Raw genomic sequence first — 19,236 nt, 5'->3', positions numbered from 1 at the left:
TGGCCCGTTTGCGTGCGTTGGCCACCACCAGTGAATCTAATGGCAACTGACCTCTGATATAAGTAGGGTCTGTAGGGGCCGCTCTATATTTGTTTTCAATCCTGGGATTGATTACAAGTGCTCTGACTGTATCTTTAAATATGTCTGGCTCGTTTTAGGACCCCTTTCAACATAGGGAGTGTTCTGACATTTTTCTCAGTAGTAAGGAATGTGTCAAATAAAAAGTCATCTTCTATAGGGCCATTGTGCATGTCTACATTGTATTACTGGGGTGCCCTATCTATTAGCTGGTTGAAGATAATGGTGTCGTCAGTAGGGGACGGCCTTGTTGGGTATGAGGAGGTGTCAGGGATGGGATGCGTGTCATATGGATCAGTGGGATCTACCCATGGTTCATTTTGAGGGTTAGGATCCTCAGGATAGTTAATATCATATTGGGGATCTTCCCCTGTGTCGCCCTCATTGTCCCCAGAATGAGTAGGAGAGTAAGGAGCGAAAGGCGTAGTAGGCATAGTGGGATAGAAAGGAAAGAAGGGTCTAGAGGGAGAAGTCCCAAAGTCCTTTTTCTTCAGAGGAATGGGGGAATGAGGCTCAGTGTCCAATGGTCTCTTTTTCCTGTGTAAAATAGTGACTTTACCAGTCTCAGAGTTGATGTATATTTTACCCCGATCCTCCGATGGCTCTGGGTGGAAGAGTTCTTCCACGGTCCGTGGCTGTGTCTTTGACTTTTTTTGGCTCAGTCTTTTTAGGATCTACCGTTGCCTTCGGGTCGACAACCTATTTTGGTTCGACGACTTTCGGTGCCTTATTGCTCTTCTTCGGCTCGGGCTGTTTGCCCGGCTCGGCGATTGATTGCGGATCGACCGGATCTTTAGGTTCGATGCGCTTTCTGTGCTCGACAGGTTTTTTAGGTTGACGGTCTTTTGTCGAGTCGACGATTTTTCTCGGATCGACTGGTTTTTTAGGAGCCCTTGTTTTCGGCTCGGTGCCTTTGTTTGGTTCGATAACCTTTTTTGGCTGGGCCAAAGGCTTTGGTACGACGCCCTCTGTGTCGGCGACCTTCAGTTATGTTATGTTATATATGGGTCTTGTATAGCGCAACGGCTACTCCAAAGGAGTGTCCCGGCGCTTTTATGCTCCAGACCCAGAAAAGGAAGCTAAAAAAACATAACAACAGACAGGAAACACAGAGGAAGGAGACAGAAGAAATCTAGTTCGAGAATAACCAGGTCTTCAGTTCGACGACTTTCGGCGCAGAGGCCTTCTTTGGGTCGACGGCCTGATTCGGGTCGGCGCCCTTCGGTTCGGCGGCCTTCTTTGGCACGATGGCCTTCTTTGGTTCTGCACTTTTTGGCTCGACGGCCTTCTTCGGGTCGACGCCCTTGGGCTGTACGACCTTCTTCGGTTCGACGCCCTTTTTGGGTTGTAGAACCTTCTTTGGGGTAACGTTACTTAGTCTTTATTTTCGAAGTCGAGCCGGACGGCGGGGCTGCCGAATGCTGTTTCGGATCTTGGCAAAGGCCTTTAGGCGATGTCTCGATCGGAGCCTTCGGTAACGGGCTAATTGGTGTCGGGGGCAATGTAGTCACGGTTTGCCCCGGTGGGATTTCGTCATCAGAGTCCGAGTGGTCTTGACGGTGACGATCTCTAGATCCGAATCTTCTCCTTCTGGAAGTTCCTGTTCATCCTCAAAGATGTTGTCTGGTTCCGGTGCCTGTCGCTGCATCTCTTGCCTAGCGGCCCGTCGAATCCGGATTGTTTTTTTCGAACGGAATTGGGCGCAGGCTGGGCAGGTTTCTTCCTTGTGGTCTGGTGATAGGCACTTGTTGTATACTGTGTGTGTCAGTATGCGGGGACTTGGAGTGGCATTGTGGGCACCTTTTGAACGGGCTCCTTTCCATCAACAGCAGGCCCACGTGGCATCGAAAAGTCCCAGCGGCCCGTGTCAACGACCGAGTCCAGATGGAAGGCTTGATTGAGTCAGGAATTACCGAACGAGAACAATACCGTTGGGAAGTCGAAGGCCTTTTGGCCTCTAGAAAAGTTTAGTTTCGATTCCGAAGTTGGAGTATAGGAATAACATACGAACCCAATGGCGGAAAAAAACAATCTGAGGATGGAGAAGATGCCCATGCGCAATATAGTCCAGGGGAGGAGTCACCTATCTCGTGATACTTCGAAGACTCTTCCAGGGCAACAAGGTGCAATCATCCGGACCCAACACTAGGCGGCGATCTATGCACAGATATGAATTCAGCAGCCCACATGCCTCGAACATACTGTATAGGGCTCTTGACAACACAAAGCCTGAATCTCACTCACCCTGCGCACTGATGTTATAGCCACAAGGAAAGCCGCCTTCCATGATAAATGCTGTAGAGAAGCCTTATGAATAGGCTCAATAGGCTCCTTCATCAACCTGGACAGCACCACATTCAGCTCCCATGAAAGCGACGGGCGCCTAATGGGGGGAAACACCTTCTTCAAACCCTCCAAAAAATCTTTAATTACAGGTACCTGGAAAAAGGATGTCTGTGAAGGACATTTCCTATACGCAGTTAATGCTGCGAGGTGAACCTTAATAGAATGGAAATTAAGGCCAGATTGAGCTAAATGCAAGAGGTATGGAAGGATGACATCTTCCTTGCAGGAGGTAGGATCAGTGTTCTTGGATGTGCACCAAATGCAGAACCTCTTTCACTTGTAGGCATAGGAAGTCCTGGTGGATGGCCTTTTAGCCTCCTTACGTATTTCCATACAGTTGTCAGGCAAGTTCAAGTGTCCATATTGTTCTATCTCAGGAGCCATGCCGCCAAACTCAACGATGAGAGGTTGGGGTGCACCACCTGCCCCCGAACTTCATTAGAAGGTCCGGCCGACATGGAACCCGCAGATGGGGTTGGAGACACCGGTGGAGCAGGTCTGTGAACCACCACTGTCGAGGCCACTCCGGAGAAATGAGGATCATTCGCACTTTGGATTGAGACAGCTTGATGAGCACTGACGTAATCAGGGGAATAGGTGGAAAAGCGTACAGAAAGCTGTTCGACCAGCTGATTCATAGCCCATTCCCCAGAGTCCCTGGTTGGTAAAACCTGGAGGCGAAGTCTCGGCATTTGCTGTTTTCGGCGGTGGCGAACAGATCTTCGTCTGCAGTGCCCCATCTTTCTAAGATGTTTCCTAGCACCTCGTCGTTTAGAACCCACTTGGGCTTCTCCTGAACGAGCCTGCTGAGTACGTCCGCCTGAGCATTCTGCACACCTGGTAGATGGGTAGCCGTTATCGTCAGTCCTCTGGCTAGCAGCCAGTGCCAGATCGCCTGCGCTTCCTGAGACAGTGTGCGCGATCTCGAGCCTCCCTGCTTGTTGAGGTGATACAACATCGTGGTCATATTGTCCATCTGTACAAGCAGGGAGTTGGTCTGGAAGGATGGATGAAAGGCCTTCAGTGTCAAGTGAACAGCTCTGAGTTCCAGAAAATTGATACGGTACGTGGACTCCGCCTGGGACCACGTTCCTTGGATCTGCAGATGGTCTGAATGCGCTCCCCAGCCCTGGAGAGAAGCACCCGTCACAATGGTCTGTATTGGAATGTTCTTGTGGAATGGAACCCCCTTGAGGAGATACTCTGCTGAACGCCACCACTTCAGTGACTGCTGAGCATGCTGGAACAGTGTGATCTTGTCCTTCCAGTTCCCTCGTTTCTGGTCCCACTGATCCACCCGACATTCCTGCAGCGGTCTCATGTGGAGGCGTGCATGTGGAGTAAGGAAGATGCAAGAAGCCATCGACCCCGGGAGAGACGACACTGTCCTAACCGTCGTTGATGAAACGGGCATGAGAGTCTGAGCCTTCCGAAGGATCGATAAGCGTCGCTCCTCCGAAGGACACACACTTGCTCTGAGAGTATTGATGGAGGCTCTCAAGTACTGCAGACACTGAATAGGAGTCGGAATAGACTTGGACATGTTGATGTGTAGACCCAGTTTGCTCAACAGAAAAGCCGTCCTGTTGAAATGCAATTGTGCTACCTGGAAGGTGAAAGGCTTTGATCAGCCAGTCGTCCAGGTACGGGTAGACAAACACCTTGTTCTTTCTCAGGTGCGCCGCCACCACCGCCATGCATTTCGAAAAAGTCCAGGGTGCAGACTTCAGACCAAACGGAACCCACTGGTCTTACATGTACAGAGGTGTCTAGTTTGTGTAACTCCTGCCCGATGTGTTTGTGCTTCACCCTGGGAGTTTTTGCTCGGGTGGGCACATGGATTTTTATTGAGTCACTTAGAGGCGGGTTGCTGTCCCCCTCTCTTATTCTGTCCACGTCCATTCCCTCTCCCGCGAAAGGACTGGCCTCTAGGTTGGTACTGCCATGACTGCTTTTGCTGCCCATGCTGTGTCTGGGTGTCTGCTTGGTGGGTATGTTGGAACGCCTGGTGTGATGTTCCTGGCTGGTTTCCTCCCCTCCCGTTAGGTCTTCATGAGGGGGTGCCCCTTTTAGTACCCCTGAACTGCAGCGCACCCATGGATCTTGCAGTTTCATTATCCTTCTTCAGTTGACTGAGCTTCTCGTCAACTGGAGCCCCGAACAGCGTTTCTCCGTTTAACGGTGTGTTTTGGATGCTGTGCTGCATCTCTGGCTTGAAGCCCGAAATTCGGAGCCAGGCTTGTCTCCTTTCCGTGATGCCCATCCTCATGAGCCTGCTGGAGGTGTCTGCTCCGTCCAGGGCAGTCTTGAGGCAAGAACTGGCTACATTATTCCCCTCTTTGACAAGGTTCTCCGCTCTTTGCCTGAATTCCTGTGGCATGTTCTTTATTAACTGGCCCAGCTCTTCCAGGATCTGGTACTGGTGTCTGTTGAGCAGTGCATTGGAATTCGCCATGCGCCAGTGCATTGCGGCATTCCGTTCAATTCTTCTCCCCACCAAGTCCATCCTCTTGCTTTCTTTGTCTGGAGGTGGCCCAGAAGTGGTAGGCATATTGGCCCTCTTTCTTGCCGTGGCTGCGATGATGGAGTCTGCCGAGACCAATCCCTGAATGTAGGGTGGGTCTTTGGAGGAATGTTTATACTTTTTCTCCGTCCTGGGAGTGACGGCTTTGCATGTGGCTAGTTCTTTTAAAGCCTCTTTTCCCTGTGCCATGACACTGTCGAGCATAAGCAGGAACTGGCTCCTTGTTTGTGTAGGGAGCAGTGTCTCTAGAAGGAAGTCTGCTTTCTGCTTCTCTTCGTCGAGTTTCACCTTGAAAACTGCAGCTGCATTCCTGATGACTGTGTTGTAGACTCCGAGGTCATCCGGCGGCGAAGGCCTCGAGGGATACGTGTCGACGGCTTCCTCTGGACTCTCGGTGTCAACGTCCTGCCAATCTATATCCTGAGTTTCCGAGGATGCGGGCCCGAGGAGTGTCCTGCGGTCCCCGTCTCCTTCCTCGTCGTAGTAGGAGGCCTCCTCTTGGTCATCGAAGGTCTCGACCATCAACTGTCCTTCGACGTCGTAGTCCTCCTCCTCTGTTTCCTCGACCACCTGTAGCCTAGGTTTTGTCGGGATTGTGTATTCCGTCATCCTGGCGTCGAAATCTTTTTTCCGCTGCAAGATGTTTTCCCATCTCGGCCTCGAGCCGTTTTTTCTTTTTCTCCATTTCGGCCGCGGGATCTGCGTCGAATGGGTCGGCTGATCTTTTCGGCGCCGAGCCGACTTTTGTCGTCGAAGGTTTCGGGGCCGAGCTGGCTCTCGGGTCCTTCGTTGGCGCTGGAGGGCCCTTCCGGTCCTTTTCCCTCGGAGTCGAATGCTCCTTGTCTGGGGCGATTTTCAACGTCTTCTGCTGTTCTCCAGCTCTCGGCGCCTGGGAGTCCTTCTCAGAGGATCCGCTGTGCCTTGGAGTAGCCACGGACGCCGAAGTTTTTGGCGTCGGCGCTATCGAGGCCTTGCCCTCAATTTTTCGAGACTCGGGGTCTCTCGGTGCCTTAGTGGCTGTAGAGTCTCCTACCTTCTTTGGAGTCTTCGTAATATAGGTCTCTACGACCGTTTAGCCGTCGTGTTCGGCGGTGGCGTTGTCCTCCTCGTCCGATGATAGCCCCAGGTCTCGAAGGGACGGTGGCTGTCCCTTGCCCTGCATGGTGGCGTTGGCTATCCTCTGACTCTTTCTCACTCGAAGAGTCTTCGGCGTGAAGACGGAGCAGGCGCTGCAGTCGTCGCTCTCGTGGTCGACCGGTAGGCAAAGGTTGCAGACTGGGTGCTAGTCCTTCTGCGCGTACTTGTGGTGGCAGTTACGGCAGAATTTGAAAGGAGTGTTGTCCATCTCATGCGTTCAGGGAGCCCCCTGAGCTTGCATTCTCCGATGGACGTCGAAGTTCTTGAAGTTCTCGAAGTTCTTCTACTCCTTCGTCGTCCTCTTCGATGGTGTATTCTTTTGTAGTCTTCTCAATCTCTTTTCTTGCAAAAAGTGCGTATTTTCTTCTTCTTTCTCCAAAAATGTCTGGAGCCCTTTCGGGAACGATCCAGACCCAACCGCAGAAAAAAGAATCTGAAGATGGCGCCCAAGGGTGGGAGCTTCCGAAGGAAGCGTGCCAACGTCACCGGAAATACACCAAAAGGTGGGACGTCGCCGCCCACCTGGGCTACAACAACAAAAAAAAAAAAAAAAAGAAAGAAAAGACTACGAATCCGGACCCAACCACAAGACCGCGGAATAATGCACAGCTAGGCTTTCCTGTTTTCAGTTTCTATTTTTGGTAAATTCTGGTGGGGTTTTTTCCAGTGTTTTCAATATATTAAAAAACAGTTATTATCAGTGGTTACAAATGTCCGCGCCACTAAAAACAACAGAAAAAGTATTTTTCCGGTGTTTATGGAACGTTTTGCTTTTATTATTGCTTTCTTTCTGCACTGAAATGGGTACATGGAAGTATGCATCCTGCAGATCTATTGCGCAAAGCCAGTCTCCTCGATGCAGCGGAGGATAAATCTGGTGCAAGGACAGCATACAAAACTTCTCCCCGCGGATCCACTTGTTTGCTTGTTGCAAATCCAGAATGGGCCTGAACTCGTTCTTGTCCTTTTTTGCGCCCCAGAAAGAACCTGGAGTATAGACCCTTTCCCCATTGAGACTGAGGGACGTCTACTATCGCCCTTTTTCTTAATAGGGTATCAGCCTCCGCTTGGAGCTCGCGCAGCTGGTATTGCGAGCGAACCGGTGGAATAGCTGGAGGGCTGACAAAACGAAGACTGTATCCATTGCAAACAATATTCAGCACCCACTAGTCCAGAGTAATTTTTTCCCGCTCTCCCGGGTAATTCTGAATGCTTCCCCCAACCGGAGTGGGTAACAGACGAGGCCCTTATTCCCCGATGAGGCCTGCTGACCGCCTCTGCCCCTCAGACACTTCGGGAAGGGCTGCCTCTGATATAGTTGTTGCTGCTGCTGCTGTTGGCCAGCTTGGCGACCCTGACCTCGCTGGAATCGTTGGGAGGAGTGGCGCCTCTGGAAGGGGCGGAAAGACTTCCGCTGGTCCTTTGGTTTCTCCAAACCTACCGCCTCAGCGTCTCAACTTCTGCCTTCATGCGGGCCATTTCCTCATCTGCATGAGTCCCGAAGAGGGTAGTGCCCGAAAAGGTCATGTTGGCAAAACGCTGCTGCGCCTCCGGCTTAAGAGAGGTAAGGCGCAACCAGGAGTGGCGTCTCAAGTTTACTCCATGGCAGTACCCGTGAGCAGCCTGGAGAGAGGCATCCGCAGCCGCGCTGATGACTTGGTTGGAAACCATCATGCCCTCATTCAAGATTTCCTGAAAATCTTCCCTTCTGTCCCTCGGAGGAGCTCAATGAATTGTTGCAGGGACTCTCACAAAGAGCGGTCATACCTCCACGTCGACCTCCTCCTCCTCCACGTCGACCTCCTCCTCCTCCACGTCACGTCGACCTCCTCCTCCTCCACGTCACGTCGACCTCCTCCACGTCGACCTCCTCCACGTCGACCTCCTCCACGTCGACCTCCTCCACGTCGACCTCCTCCACGTCGACCTCCTCCACGTCGACCTCCTCCACGTCGACCTCCTCCACGTCGACCTCCTCCACGTCGACCTCCTCCACGTCGACCTCCTCCACGTCGACCTCCTCCACGTCGACCTCCTCCACGTCGACCTTCTCCACATCGACCTTTGCCCTCCTCCACGTCGATCTTCGTGTCGCAGTGGAAGGCACACAGCACGGAATCCCTTTTCCAGACACATAATGGCAGCCTATGAGGCTTGTCTGTCCAACCCTTTCTTTCCATCATGCAAAGGATTTTTGTGAAGGGGAGTTTCTATATGTGTGGTAAAACGCTGTAAAATGTGTACAATTTAATTATATTATTTGGCTATCCTTTTCACTTCAGAATGAAGTGCTGGCCGATGTAGCCTTGTTAACGTCAGGCTGCATTATTTGTCTTTTATTTTCTCTTAAGTGTCTAGGCAGGACTGCAGAAGAAGACGACTTAAGAGACTATTTTGATTGCTCCGGGGTCCCCGCACATGGGCGGGACTATTCACAGATTATGACTATACACAGAGATCCCCTACTACAGAATCATTAGTTCTTTTTGAACAATAGTGTTTCTTCAAATGCTCCACTGCCATCTACACAGAACACAAGAAAATGCTTACTTTTATATTCCTGCCTCCCAGCATGACAGAGTTCATTTGCTCCAAGGCCAGCTGGGCAGCTTCTGGCACCTCATATTCCACGAAAGCAAAACCCTGGCAAACGAGAAAAACAAATGAACATACTGAGCAAATGCAACATATCTCATGCTTTCTATACATCTTAAACCCTAGATACCAAAATGGGGCAATCCCTGCCATTTGGTTCCCTGGTGTGATATTTAATTCTACATGTACAGCGCTGCAGGCAAAGTGCTGCTTATAAAAACAGTGTAAGCAAACTACACCTGAATACCCAAGGAGCGCAAACATCACAGTATGGCAAATGTACTATTCAGACAATACCAAGGTGGTGAATTCACACCTGCTGCTGTAGAAACCTGGAAAGCTGTGACAAACAGAGACAAGCCCTCCAGTCTCGTGTGAACATCTAGATTGGACAAGCCAAACTGTTTGGGAATGCAAGGGACAGTGGAAGCCTTGAAAAGAAGGCCTACCATTGATGCTGAAGAGGATCATGGATCACGCCACATATTAGAACGTGCACGGTATGCCTGAAGCAAGACATGAATATAGCATTGGTCTTGTGTGTTAGTGCTTTGCTTATTTTCATTAACAGAAGTCAACCCAAAATTATGAACTGACCTCGAAGGAACACCAAATAATTGTTCAGGGTTATAAAACACCAACAAGCAGGGCCTAGAACAGAGATAAATCAGCAAGAGACTTCATAATTAACCTCTGTGGGAATACAGCATGGCGGGAAACGAATGATGTAGGTCTGCAATGGGACAATTGGCAAATTGCTGCATTATTCCTTGCCAGGTTTGCTTACGTTTCCATTGCTCTTCCAGCTGTAGCTATCATAATACTACCCAGTACCTCACCACCATTTCCTGTTCCACTCAGAGGTCGAGGCGGACGACAACTATTCCCTTGATAGCCAGGGTCCCGTTCCTTGTATGGAGAAAGACAGAGGGAGACAGAGAGAAAGAGAAAAGGAAGATGCAGCTGGCTCCTCACAAAAGTATCTTTTATAACTCATCATGCTGGGCACTGCCAAGGCAGGTCTGATGCCAACATCCTCAATACCTAATTTCAAACAAGTCAAGTTTTCAGTCAGGGTGGTAGAACAGTGCATCTTTTCCCTCCGATGTTTTAATTCTATAATATGCTGGTATTAAAATGCTGCTTTAAGAGCTTCTTAACCCATTCCCTCCATTATTCTGAATGTGGTGTTTGTGAACTATTCACAAATTACATCACTAAAAGGTGAGGCTTTACAGGCAACAGAAGGGCAAGCTGCACCCACGCTTCTAATTGTAGCCCTTTCATACACTTCTTTCACACTTCACGTTTAATTTCTATTTTGCGAAACAGGAAACGTGTCTATTTTTGTGCAGTCTATCTAAGAGTGCACCAGTAAAATTGGCAAGGGAAACGGTATCTGTCAATAGTCGAAAAACTTCTATTTTATACTAAATGCTAGTTACCAGGAATCCAAGAGCAAACATCATCTGATCAGTCTGGCTATTCTTTCATATGACACAACCTCAAAAGAAGAGACTGTCCCACCAGACAGGCAGTTTTAGATAAGATCTGGGACCCGCACACAAACTCCCAAACAGACAGCACCCTATCCATTTGAAAACAAATTCACACCAAATATATGGTCACAGCAACAGCATTTGCTATCACCAGTCCTGGCTTTGTTTCAGCTAGCCATGCATACATTTCTAAGCAAACTCATATGCAATCACATTATGCTTTTCATTATCAATCAATTATGCCTTGCATTATTCCCCAAACAAAAAGTGAGTTATTTTTTATTGGGTTTTATTATGCACTTAAACTTACAAAACCCACAACGTGGTAATAAAATAAAGAGTTTACAATAAAGTTTCACCAATCTTAATCTTCTACATACAGTCATCTTGCATTACCCTAGTATAGCAATCAGTTGGAGACAATACAATCTCCTGCTCCATGTCTGACAGACCGCCAATCAAGCCCTAACTAGTATGTGATCTAAATAAATATCCCCATAGCCAATAACCTAGGACATGCAAGAACACAGAATTTGTAACATATGACAACAATTCACGCTTCAAGGTTTTTATCTGCATTACTACTGGCATCCTCTCCAGACTTTTGCATAGCAAGGGCCTCCAAATATCTTTAGGGCTATATTGAAGTAGCATTACTTCCCTGTACGCTTCTAGTTGCAGGGCTTTACTAATGTAGCCTGTAATACGGTATGGACAAACTGACAAGACTATGTGTTTGCCAGCTAGATGACAGATTACCTTACTGCCATCTTAAGCAAATACTTGCAAAATACGATGAAGCAACACTTCATGTGCACAAAGACACCATGTCTAATCAGCCCCATTAACAATGGTAATTATAACTGAATGGCCTTAGATGTGGTCGTTTTCCAGATTTTCTGTTGAGACAGTCATTGTAGCCAGACAAAAACCCCTCCACTCTTTACCCCTGTGAGATAGCTAGGTGGGTTTCAAGGCAATCTATAGCAGACAGTTTTACAATAAAGAGCAAAAAGTTGTCATCCTCATGGTCTAAATAGTTTTCTTTAACAAGATGGGAGTTCAAGATGGATTAGATTCTAAATATATTTCACCACATGTCTGACCTGGTTATGTCAGCTTCTACACTGATGTTTTGTCATTGTGTGACACTATGTGTCGGGTCTTTGTTCATGAACACTGCTGGTACTGCTCTACCCCTTTGGAGTGCATTTTTAGCAGTTGTTTGCCTGTTAGCTGGTAAACACAAGCAAACGTAACTTACAACTCATAAATTCATCCTGGTAAAGGCCTCATATGGCTGGACAGCTAAGATATACAACTGTTAATAACATTACTTATTGGTGCCTGCTGATGCTTACTCTACCATTTCGTAGCGCAGCAATTTAAAGGTGTTACTTTTAACTAAATCACACACTATTGATGTAGACTCTGCTGAGATTTGAATGTGTGGTTCGCACATGCGTCTCCAGTGAGCGCTTAACTTGCTGGTCTATCTTGCAGGTGGTGGATACTTCGAATATCCATTATTCTTTTTACAAGCAATGGTTTACTGAATCCAGGGTAAGTAGACTTAGTCTATTACAGGTCTGGGGAAAACACTGGTCATTGTCTTGAAAGCAACACGTAGGTTGCATCATGTAAGACAATCTTCACCACAGCTGTCATATGATCATGCTGGGATGGTGCCTTGCAGTCAATTGAACAAGTTACTTACCTTCAGTAACGATATATCTGTAAGAAACATTAGTTAGTTAGATTCCCCACCTTAGAATATCCCCAGGCGTCAGGCTGGATCCGGAAAGTTTTGCGTAGCAGTACCCCTGCGCGTCGGTAGGCGTCGTCTGCGGCTCCGTGTCTGTCGTTGGCGTCGGGATGACGTCAGAGAATTTGGACGCCGCCTCGCGCACTGACGTCAGTTCTTATACACAGCTTTTCTGCGCCAGAAACGCAGAGCCATGATAAAAACCGACACTGGTGCCATGAAACTAGGGCCCTCAAAAGGTTGTACCTTAACCCTAGATATAGGTTTGCAGAACGGGGAGGATGGGTGGGGCGGTAATGAATCTAACTAACTAATGTTTCTTACAGATATATCATTACCGAAGGTAAGTAACTTGTTCATCTGAAAGAAACACGTTAGTTAGATTCCTTACCTTAGAATAGATACCCCAGCAATACCAACCCCGGTGGTGGGTCTGCGAACCAAGATCACACCAGAAAGTCCTGGAGAACGGAAAAAGAAGCCATCTCTCCGGACTTGGCTGTCCAGGCAGTAGTGTCTAGCAAACGTGTGCAGCGAGGCCCACGTAGCTGCCTGACAGATGTCCTGCAAGGGGACTCCCCGACCCAGGGCAGTAGTAGCCGCCGTGGCCAGAGTGGAATGGGCCCTCAGCCCAACAGGAGGCTTCTTTTTTGCCAAGGAGTAGCAAACCTTGATGCACAAGATGACCCACCGAGAGATGGTTCGTTTGAGCACCGCCCGTCTTTCGAGGGATGCGGAAAGAAGGTGGGCAAGGTGATAGACTGCCCGATGTGGAAGGCTGTGACTACCTTGGGCAGGAAAGAGGGACGTGTTCTTAAAACAACCTTATCCGGATGGACAGAAAGAAAAGGAGCTTTAGAAGAAAGAGCCTGGAGCTCACTCACTCTCCTGGCAGAGGTGATGGCAACCAGGAATGCAGTCTTAAGAGTTAGAAGACGAAGAGGGCAATTGTGAAGTGGCTCGAAAGGAGCGATCATCAAATAAGTCAGAACAAGGTTCAAGTCCCACAGAGGTATCACGAAAGGAACAGGAGGAAACATGTGAGTGATGCCCTTCAAGAATCTATTTACAACAGGGGACTTGAAAAGAGAAGGCTGAACAGGAAGCCTTAAGAAGGCCGAAATGGCAGAGAGGTAGCCCTTGATAGTGCCCAGAGCAGAGCCCTGCTGGGCAAGAGAAAGAAGAACGAGGAGAACCTCTGAAAGAGGGACAGAAAGGGGATCCACAGCCTTTGCTGTGCACCATGCCACAAATGTATTCCACCTGCAGGCGTATACCGATTTTGTGGAGGGACGCCTGGCTGCCAGAATCACATCACAGATTTCAGGAGGCAAGTCAAATGGCCTCAACTGTCGCCGCTCAATCTCCACGCATGGAGGTGGAGACTGGACAGGTTCGGGTGGAGGATCGTCCCCTGCTGCTGCGACTGAAGGTCCTCCCGAAGAGGCAGACTAATCGGGGGAACAACTGACATGCGGAGTAGCTCAGGATACCAGTACCTTTGTGCCCCGTGCGGAGACACAAGGATGACATGGGCACGGTCGCGCCTGATCTTCTTCAGCACTCTGGGCAGAAGTGGTATAGGCGGAAAGGCGTACAACAGACCGTAACTCCACTTGCGACGAAAAGCTTCTCCGAGCGAGTGCCGCCTTGGAAATTCCAATGCGCAGAACTGAGGACATTGCGCGTTCTCTTCTGTGGCGAATAGATCTAACCAAGGCTCTCCCCACTGCCGAAAGAGGCCTTGCGCCACGTCCGAGTTCAGACGCCATTGGTGATCCATCATGCACCGACGGCTGAGTTCGTCCACCCTGGCGTTCAGGGAACCTGCCAGGTGTTGAACCACCAGGGTGACACCCTGGTGTTCCAGCCATTGCGCAGAGCCTCTTGGCAAAGGGTCCACAAACCCACCCCGCCCTGTTTGTTGCAGTACCACATGGCGGTGGTGTTGTCCGTGAACACCTGCACTACACTTCCCCGGACAGAGGGAAGGAATGCCTTCAGTGCAAGCCGGATCGCCCGCAGCTCCTGAAGGTTGGTGTGGAGCCGGTACTCCGCCGGAGACCAGAGGCCTCTGATCTCTGCCTCTCCCATGTGCCCCCCCCAAGCCCAGGAGGGACGCATCCGTCACCTCCGGTTGGGGTAGGGAGAGGTATCTGCCGCTGGCCCAATCTTGGTCCATGAGCCACCACTGCAACTGTCTCGCAGTGCCCTCCGAGATCAGGGCATGGTCGGACAGGTTGCCCTGATGCTGGGCCCACTGAAACGTCAGGTCCCACTGCAGAGCCCGCATCCGCCACCATGCGTGATGCACCAGAAGGATGCAGGAGGCCATCAGCCCCAGAAGCCGCAGCGTCAACCTGACCGAGACCCGGGATAAAGGCTGAAAGATCGGAATCCGAGCCTGAATATCCCGAACCCGAAACTGCGCCGAATCCAGAACCGCTCCGATGAAGAGGAGCTTCTGAGAGGGACACAGGTGTGACTTCGGCACATTGATGGAAAACCCCAGCAAGTGCAAGAGGTCGGCAGTAATCTGGAGGTGGCTGACGACTGTCTGGGGCGAGCCCGCCGTCAAAAACCAGTCGTCGAGATAGGGGAAGACTGACACCCCTAATCTGCGCAGATGAGCTGCGACCACTGCCATCACTTTCGTGAACACCCGCGGGGCGCTGGTAAGGCCAAAGGAAAGCACGGTGAACTGAAAGTGCTCGTGGCCTACCGTAAACCGCAGGTAGCGCCAGTGGGCCGGCAGGACGGGTATGTGAAAATAGGCGTCCAACGCTACCATTCAGTCTCCAGGGTCTAGGGCAGCTAAGACCTGAGCCAAAGTCAGCATCTTGAACTTCTCCTTCCGAAAGAAGCCGACGACGTTCCGCAGGTCCAAGATAGGGCGTAGGCCCCCGTTGCCCTTCTTGGGGACTAGAAAGTAATGGGAATAAGAACCACGACCTACGTCTGGCCCAGGAACGTGCTCGATGGCCCCCTTGGCCAAGAGGGCCGATACTTCCTCTTGCAATAGTTGCAAGTGATCCCCCGACACGCGGTGGCATGGCTGGAGGGGTCGCCTCGAAGGGGAGGGAGTAGCCCCTTCGGACGATTTGCAGCACCCACCTGTCCGATGTGATGGTGTGCCAGTAGAGTAGATGATGGCAGACCCTGCCCCCCACTGGCGTCAAATGGGCCTGAAAGCTCGGACTAGGAAGGCTTTGATGCAGATGCTGCGGGGGTGGATGTGGACGGGCCTCGTCGTTGTCCCGCCGCCACGTTTGGATGTTAGACTGCGGCCCGTGGCTATCAGGACGTCAAGGGGCACCCCTTCCTTGGCCACAAAAGGAGTGAAAGGCAGACTGCTGCTGACGCTGGCCCGAGAGGCCCAAGAACTTGGCCGTAGCCCTGGAGTCCTTGAAGAGTTCAAGCGCATGATCTGCCTTGCCACCAAAGAGGTGGCTGCCATCGAACTGCATGTCCATGAGGGTGTTCAGGACATCAGCCGAGAAGCAGGTGGACCTCAGCCAGGCGTGGCGGCGAACCGCCACCGTCGTTGACATCGCCCTGCCCAGTGAGTCCGTGGTATCCAGCCCACATCGTATGGAATACCGTGCGCGAGGGCTTGAGCGAGCTTCGCCCAGGCCTCCTCCGGGCACTCTGGCAGCACGGCCACAACCGTATCCCACAGAGAGTGGGTATAACGGCCCAAAAGGCAAGCGGTGTTGACTGACCGCAACCCACAACTGAGGGAGGAGAACAGTTTCTTGCCAAACTGTTCATACCTTTTGGATTCCCGATCTGGGGGTGCATTCGGGAATGCGGATTGGGAAGTAGAGGCCTGGATAACCAGGCTCTCGGGGTGGGGTCGGTGGACAGGAAGCTAGGGTCGCCCGGAGCTGGGCGGTGGCACCTGGTGACGTTCCTATCTACAGGGGGAGCTGTAGCGGGCCTGGACCAGGTGCCCCAGAGGACGTCCATGAGAGCCTCATTAAACGGCAGTAGAGGCTCCGGAGATCCTGTCTGCGGTTTAAGGACCTCAGTGAGGATGTTAGACCTCACAGTAGCGACAGAGAGCTTAGGCGCCAAGGCCTTGGCCGCCCTCGTCAGCACCACACTATAAGCAGCCCACTCCTCCGTAGCCAAGGTAGGAGGGGAGACAAAGCAAGTGTCAGGTGAAGTGTCAAGACCACTGGCTTCCCCTAGCTCGTCTGTCAAGTCCTAAAATGACTGACACTCCAGTGTCAGAGGGTCCTCAGACCCCTCCCCATCCCTCTTGTCCTCCATCTCCTGAAATTCAGGGTCAAGGGATGGAGCCGGATCAAAGAAGATTTGCTCCTTAGCCGGCGTCGAATGCGGCGTCGATTGATGCCGGATCCAGACCGAGGGAGGGATCAGGGACGGCGCTGTGCGGGGACAGCGCCGGGGGCGACACCCTGGGGGTCGACGCCGGCGGGGTCGTAAGGTCGACTAGCAGTGACCCGGATCCGTATCCAGGCTGGGGCCTTTGGCGCCGGGACCGAAGTCGCCGACGGCGCTGGGGCCGAAGCACCAGACTGCGCCGGGGCTGAAGCACCCAGCCCGCATGGACTGCCAGTCGGGGCCGCGGGGCCCGGAGGCGCTCCCGCGGGTCCCGACGGAGGAGAGAGGGACCTCATGGCCATGAGGAAGGCCTCGATCTCCTCCGGCGTCGCATTCAGCCCAGGGACCGGCATGCATGGAGTTAGCCGCGGCGCCTGCGGCTCCGATGGAGCCGCCCGAACCCCGGCCGCATCGTGTGAGCGTCGGGAGAGCGATGTCGTCTCTACGACTTCTTGCGCCTCTTACCTGAGGACTTGGAGCCCGACGAATGGTGACGACTCGCCGAGCTTCGATGATTGTGGCCCTGCGACCGGTCCCTCGACCTCCACCTGGACCAAGACCTGGAGCGGCACGGGGCCGACTTCCGGAGGTCGAGGCGCTTACGGGACCGCTCCCGCCTAGCCTATGAAGTCAAAGCCCTGCAGTCGCGGCACGACTGGTCGTCTTGGTCAGCCCCAAGGCAATAGAGGCACCGGCGGTGGGGATCGTTAACAGACATCAGTCGGTTGTAGTCGGTACAGGGCTTAAAGCCGGGTATCCCTACTGGCACCGAGAGTCGTAAAGACTCTAGTAGTGATCAACAAGGATCGAAAAAGTTTAGTAAAAAAGTGAATAAGGTACTGTTTTTTCCGGACCTGCGCTTGCTGGCGCAGAAAAAAGAAGAACTGATGACAGCGCGCGAGGGCGGCGTCTAAGTACTCCAACGACGTCATCCCGGTGTCAACGACGGACGCAGAGCCGCAGACGACGCCTACTGACGTGCAGGGGTACTGCTACGCAAAACTTTCCGGATCCAGCCCGACGCCTGGGGATATTCCAAGGTAAGGAATCTAACTAACGTGTTTCTTTCAGATATGGTTTTTCTGCACTAAGTATGATGGGAATTGGAATACACATTTTCTATTAGAGATATAGACAAAAAAGTCTGAGCAACTTAAGCACGAAAAAGCTAATTATCTGCAACAAATATATAAGTCTTGCAGCGTTATAGAATCATACGCGATGAACCTGTTACCATCTAATGTTTGCTTTTTTTTAACAACCACACTAAATTTCAGTAGAAAGCAGCATGTGAATTAGTAACATGCTGAAAACTGAACAAGTTACCTACAAGTAACTGGTTTCCGGCTTGTTGTGTTGTATTTCCATATGCTATGAACTCAAAGATTTGGTGGCGAGTTTGGAAATTTCAACACCTGATGGTTAATTATCAGTTTACGACACACATGCTATGTAAAGTAGGATTATTTAACTGTGTCCATGATGTATGGGCTAGGTGCCAGCTATGCTTCAACTTCTACAAATACGAGTATTACAGGCCCCTTAAATGATCACATGGTTCACACTTTCATATATTTTGGAAGGCCATCCAATGTAGGGTATGCTGATCCTCATTTCAAAAGACATAGTAGAGAAGAGGTTTTATCATTTTTGATGAACCCAGTCTACTGTATCATTTGACAAATCTCACACTATAAGGAAAGCATCTAAAGTATCTCTAAGAGTGTGCAACTGCCCAAAGCTAACTTGACACTGGGATTGCCCCCTTTTTTTTGCCGGCTCCGCAGAAAAACACTGGTTGAGTGGTAACCCTACTTGACACTGAATAAGAGCTCTGAAGACTATTTGTAGCATCTGCCCCATGTTAATTAATGTAACTTAATGACTCCAGTCTTCATTTTTCCTAAATGCTTAGAAATGATCTAAGGTCACAATTTCCAGAGGCATTCCATGCCACAGCTGTCTGGAAATAGAATACACACTTCACTAATCATATTTTCCTAATCTTTGTAACCACAAACAGTGACACTGACGCAGAGCATAAGGCAAATGTGGGGCTGTTCTAGAAAAACATGTGGCTATCAACCTTCAAATTGGGTATTTATTCACAAATTAGAGGATTCAGATCCAACAGACTCCTCAAAAAGTTTCTAATTACTTTTTCATCTCCTAAATCAGTTTCTTCCATGCCTATTTATGTGCACGTTCACATTTCTCCATATGCGATTCAGTTATGATGCATTCAGATTTTGAATACAGTGGTTTTCAATTTCGCCCACAGATTTGCCATGTTTTCATTCTTGTAACTTCCCCAAAAGGGCCCAGAGTTCAACAGTGACTGAAGCAAGAGAAATGTCTTTGTGGAGGCTGCATTCAGATCTACTTGAGTAGACCACCACTTTTTGTAAAACAGGGTCATAACCTCCTCTTGCAGCTCCTACTCACGACTGCAAGACCTTAAGTGGCTAATCTGCAAACAGATCAATTCCTCCGTCTTTGGCTCACTATCAGAACTCTCTTGGCAAATGGAAGCGATGCCTTCTTATTAGCTAAGGGCCATATGTATCAAAAAGTAATTTTGCGATTCTCAAATAGCGATTTTTTGCGAATAGCTATTTGAGAATTGCAAAATGCTATGTATGTAGGATTAGCAAATAATTTTGTGAATCCTACATATTCCTTAATTGCGAATCGCAAAATTGCCATTCGCAATTAAGGAATCCCTCCCCATTCATTTCTATGGGCTTAGAGGCTCATAGGAATGAATGGGGAGAAATCCGCAATTTGCAATTCTCAATTAGAGAATCGCATATTGAGAATGCAAAATCAAGGGTGCCAGGGTGCCAAAAGGACACCCTGTTGCACCCCTGAAATGTACATGTGTGTGCATGTGGCACACATACATGCCCTAAGGGCACGTATGTGTGCCACATGGCACTTTG

At 50.2% G+C, this 19,236-nt stretch overlaps 1 protein-coding gene across 6 annotated transcripts in view; it reads right to left on the bottom strand.

The window, feature by feature from the left end:
• The window catches only part of PUF60 (poly(U) binding splicing factor 60), a 270,749-nt gene that overhangs the window by 128,996 nt on the left and 122,517 nt on the right, over positions 1-19,236 (bottom strand). For all 6 annotated transcript variants that reach the window (XM_078686583.1, XM_078686581.1, XM_078686586.1 and 3 more), the window contains one exon: positions 8,636-8,728. In XM_078686583.1, coding sequence (XP_078542709.1) covers positions 8,636-8,728 — 93 coding nt within the window. The remainder of the gene's footprint in view (positions 1-8,635; positions 8,729-19,236) is intronic.

The sequence above is a fragment of the Lissotriton helveticus genome, chromosome 4_1, assembly GCF_964261635.1.
Source record: "Lissotriton helveticus chromosome 4_1, aLisHel1.1, whole genome shotgun sequence".
Taxonomy (NCBI): Eukaryota; Metazoa; Chordata; class Amphibia; order Caudata; family Salamandridae; genus Lissotriton; species Lissotriton helveticus.
The sequence above is the reverse complement of the archived record's forward strand: the minus strand, read 5'-3'. Positions and strand labels throughout refer to the sequence as shown.